The 3,884-nt window shown below is 37.7% G+C and overlaps 1 protein-coding gene across 1 annotated transcript; it reads left to right on the forward strand.

The window, feature by feature from the left end:
* The first annotated feature begins 810 nt into the window (after positions 1-810).
* Positions 811-3,115, forward strand: LOC121968218 (APETALA2-like protein 1). Its single transcript, XM_042518681.1, has 9 exons — positions 811-964; positions 1,077-1,682; positions 1,760-1,785; positions 1,888-1,918; positions 2,003-2,090; positions 2,174-2,319; positions 2,491-2,535; positions 2,628-2,731; positions 2,858-3,115. Exons 2-9 carry the CDS (start codon positions 1,111-1,113, stop codon positions 2,980-2,982), a joined length of 1,137 nt encoding a protein of 378 aa, XP_042374615.1. The 5' UTR covers positions 811-964; positions 1,077-1,110; the 3' UTR covers positions 2,983-3,115.
* Positions 3,116-3,884: the final 769 nt, after the last annotated feature.

Below are 3,884 nucleotides of genomic sequence, written 5' to 3' on the forward strand. Positions count from 1 at the left end.
ATAGATCTGTTACCCTATTGAGGGGTGATAAGATTTTGACAATGAGTCATAATCCTGCCACATGAGGGAGCAGTGTAGGTTCTCTCTAGCGTCTCTCTTGCGTCTCTAGATGAAGTTGATGAAGAAATAAATTACACAATAGTAGGAGACATCGAACCTATAATAGTGTTAAGGAGAAGTTGATCCTGACGGAACAAGAGAATATGATCAGGATTCACCTGAGGGAGCGTGGCGTCTGTAGGCCTTATTTGCACAAGGGGATAGGGACGTGAGCCATTAATAAAACCCAGTAAGTCATATTTGAACAGAAGAGACGCGAACTACAACCGCTAGGCAGAGTAATTGAAGGTGGTGAGTTTCAACGGTACCAGAACATTGACGTTGAGAATCACAAGGGCGGAAGGTGAATCAAGAGTATTTGTGAGAGATAGCCGACGAGTGATGTCATCGTCGGTAGCCATTGTAGAAGACAGCTAGTGGGTATTGTATAAAAAAGAAAAAAAAATTACTATTAAGCTTAGCGCTATAATACCAACGATAGAATTCAGACACTTTATTAATAATAATATATGATATATACATATTATTACAAGTAAAAAATAGGAAAATATATAAAATAGGAAAACATATAAAATACTAAATAAATAAATAAATATTTCCTAATAATAATTATTCAATAATTAAAAATTAAATAAATATTTATTAATAATAATTATTTCCTGAATAGTTATATGTTTGCAGATACTAACCATTAAAATTGGGTACGCCGTGTTATTGCGGCCGCCTCCGCCTCCGCCTTTATATATATCGGTTAGTGTTCTCAACGACAAGAAAATATCGGTTATTTGCGTCCCCTTCCACCGCCAAAACCGGCCGCCGGCCATCTCTCACGCCGTCATTCGTCGGCCTTCGCGATTTGCGCGTTTCTCCGTGGGGCTCATTCGCCTCTTTCGTCCTCGTCTCGGTGAGTTTTATTCCTCCGGTTTCTTTTTGTCTTAAGCAATTCCGCCTTATCCTACTGCTGCCTGCTTTGGCTCTTCTTCCGAAAATAACCAAAAACTCGATTCGGATTGTAGACGAGTAGCTGGAAATCACTTGGAAAGGAAAGAAATGTTGGACCTCAACGTGGAGTCTTTGGGGGAGCCGACGGTTATCGAAGAAAGGGCATTTACCGAAGTTACCGATGGTAGTACGCTGGTGGTTGCCTCGGAGACGTCCGAATCATCCGTCCTTAACGCTGAGGCTTCCGCCAATGCTCCGGCCGACGAAGACTCGTGCTCTATCGTGCCGGTTGCCGTCACTGCCTTCAGATTTGGTATCTTGAAGAGCTCCGAAGGCAAGAATGATGTGGAGATAGAGGAGGATAGAAACGAATTTTCCAAGGAGTCACGCATAGTCACCAAGCTGCTGTTTCCTCCGGAGTCGGCAGTAGTTGTGGCGCCTTCCTTGCCGTCATCATCAAGATGGCAGTGGATGGATCATACACAAGCTGGAGTTTGTCAACCGCATCCATGGCAGCAACATCAACGGACACAGGCACAGGCACAGGCACAAACACAGGCACAGGCACAGCCAGATCAACAGCAACCGAAGAAGGGTAGGAGAGGGCCTAGATCAAGAAGCTCTCAGTACAGGGGCGTCACGTTCTACCGGAGGACAGGAAGATGGGAATCTCATATCTGGTCAGCATCTTCTGCTTGAATCTCTTTTTCCCTTTGTGTAATTTGCAATCAATTAACTAGAATTTTCTAATCAACAGGGATTGTGGAAAGCAGGTATATTTGGGTAAGATCTTCACGAACTATTTTATTTTATTTTATTTTTGTCGATTGTTATAGTATGAAATTCTCTAACAGTATTTATTCTTGCTGGTTGTTATGCTCATAGGTGGTTTTGACACTGCTCATGCCGCTGCAAGGTTGAAATATTATTATTATCTACTATGATTGATCTGTCTTTTTTATGTTTCAGTATTTTGACTTTTCTGAGATTGTAATCGCAGAGCATATGATCGAGCTGCCATCAAATTCAGAGGACTTGACGCTGATATTAATTTTACTCTCAGCGACTACGAGGAGGATATGAAACAAGTAATTTTATGCAACGGCATGGAAGGTTTAGTAGCTCTGGTAAATGGATAAGCAAAACTGATCGACTCCCTTTTTACTTTTAGATGAGAAAAATGACTAAAGAAGAATTTGTGCACACACTTCGGAGACAAAGCAATGGATTTTCTAGGGGAAGTTCCAAATATAGAGGGGTGACTCTTCACAAGTGCGGTCGTTGGGAAGCTCGAATGGGGCAGTTGCTAGGAAAAAAGTAAGAAACTCAGTCTCTGTTTCTTCTTGATAAATCAGAGTATATCCTTGCATGCCTCATAATATCTCATGAAAGATTTTCAATTTATCTTTTTGAATCATATCCTTTTTGAGAAATTCAAAACATGAAACTCATAATTTGCCCTTGAACACACAATGCTTGGATGTGCAGGTACATGTATCTTGGGCTATTCCACAGCGAAATAGAAGCTGCAAGGTCCAACCGAGCATGAAATTTCTTCATTCTTCACTATAATTCTCTTTAACAACGATATTCATTTTTCTTTCTTGGTTGTTCTTCGACATCAGAGCTTATGACAAGGCAGCTATCAAATGCAACGGGAGGGAGGCTGTGACCAATTTCGACCTGAGTACCTACGAGGGAGAACTTTTTACTGAGGTTGACATTGAAGGTGTAGTCCACAACTGCGTATTTATCTTTATTTCAGTCTAAGATGGAGGAGATTTTAGAACTTCGAATCAAAGATCTGTTTATGTAGCTTATATAATCCCCTTCGGTGGTTTTATCATCCTTTCAGGCCCTAACATCGATTTGAACTTGAGAATTTCTCAACCTTCTATGCACAGCCGAAAGAGGGATCAAAATCAGCAAGATTTTCTGTTCCATGATGCCTCATTGGATGTCGCTAAGAAGGTAAATTGAGTAACTTGTAACTATTGTATTTTTTTTTTTACTAAACTAGCTGTTACTTCTGTGGTCGGATGGATTGTTGGTGTTGATCCAACAATTGGATCCAGTTAATTAGTTCGATGTTAATTTGGTGGCTCGAATAAATGGAGCTCAGTACGTGGACTTTATCTCATTTATATTCTCGATATATCCTTTCAATTATCGGGACATTTTTCAAGTAATAGACATATCCTTTTTAATTGATATCATTGTTAATGACTTAATTTTGTCGGTCATTAAGTTATCTTTTTTGATATCGACACACCTTTATGGATAAGTTTATTCGCATCGATAGAAGTATTAAGGTCGAGATGAAGATAAGATCTTATTTCCTTAAGATGATATTATCCCGTTCAAATGCTTACAATCATCTTCTAAAATAAAATAATCAATGTCTCAAAATAGGAGCATTCTAAATTTTAAACTAAACTTTTAAAATCTTGACGATAAAAGGTCATACGTAATCATTTATAGAGAGGTAAATTATGAATAATTTTATCTTTGAACAATGATCATTGTATGGAGGAGAATAAAAACCTGGTAAATATTTCACTATCAAAAATTGATCTTTAGATCTCTCGATGAAAACGTTCATACAATGACCATCGAACTTTTAAAATTCTCAAGATAGGAGATAGAAAAGAGAAGTTAAGAAGATATTTTATTAAATGATTTGAGGGAGGAATCTATTATTTTTCTAAGGAGTGAATATGGGTGTTATCTTTTATTTAAAAGATTATCAATTGTCATTAATTAATAAATACAATATATATTAATTAAAATTAATATAATAACCTGAGTAATTATTTAATTAATTTATTACAAATATGATTTTCATACAAGTTGCTCGATATGATCGGATATAATTTTTAATT

Source organism: Zingiber officinale, chromosome 3B (assembly GCF_018446385.1).
Source record: "Zingiber officinale cultivar Zhangliang chromosome 3B, Zo_v1.1, whole genome shotgun sequence".
NCBI classification, from domain to species: domain Eukaryota; kingdom Viridiplantae; phylum Streptophyta; class Magnoliopsida; order Zingiberales; family Zingiberaceae; genus Zingiber; species Zingiber officinale.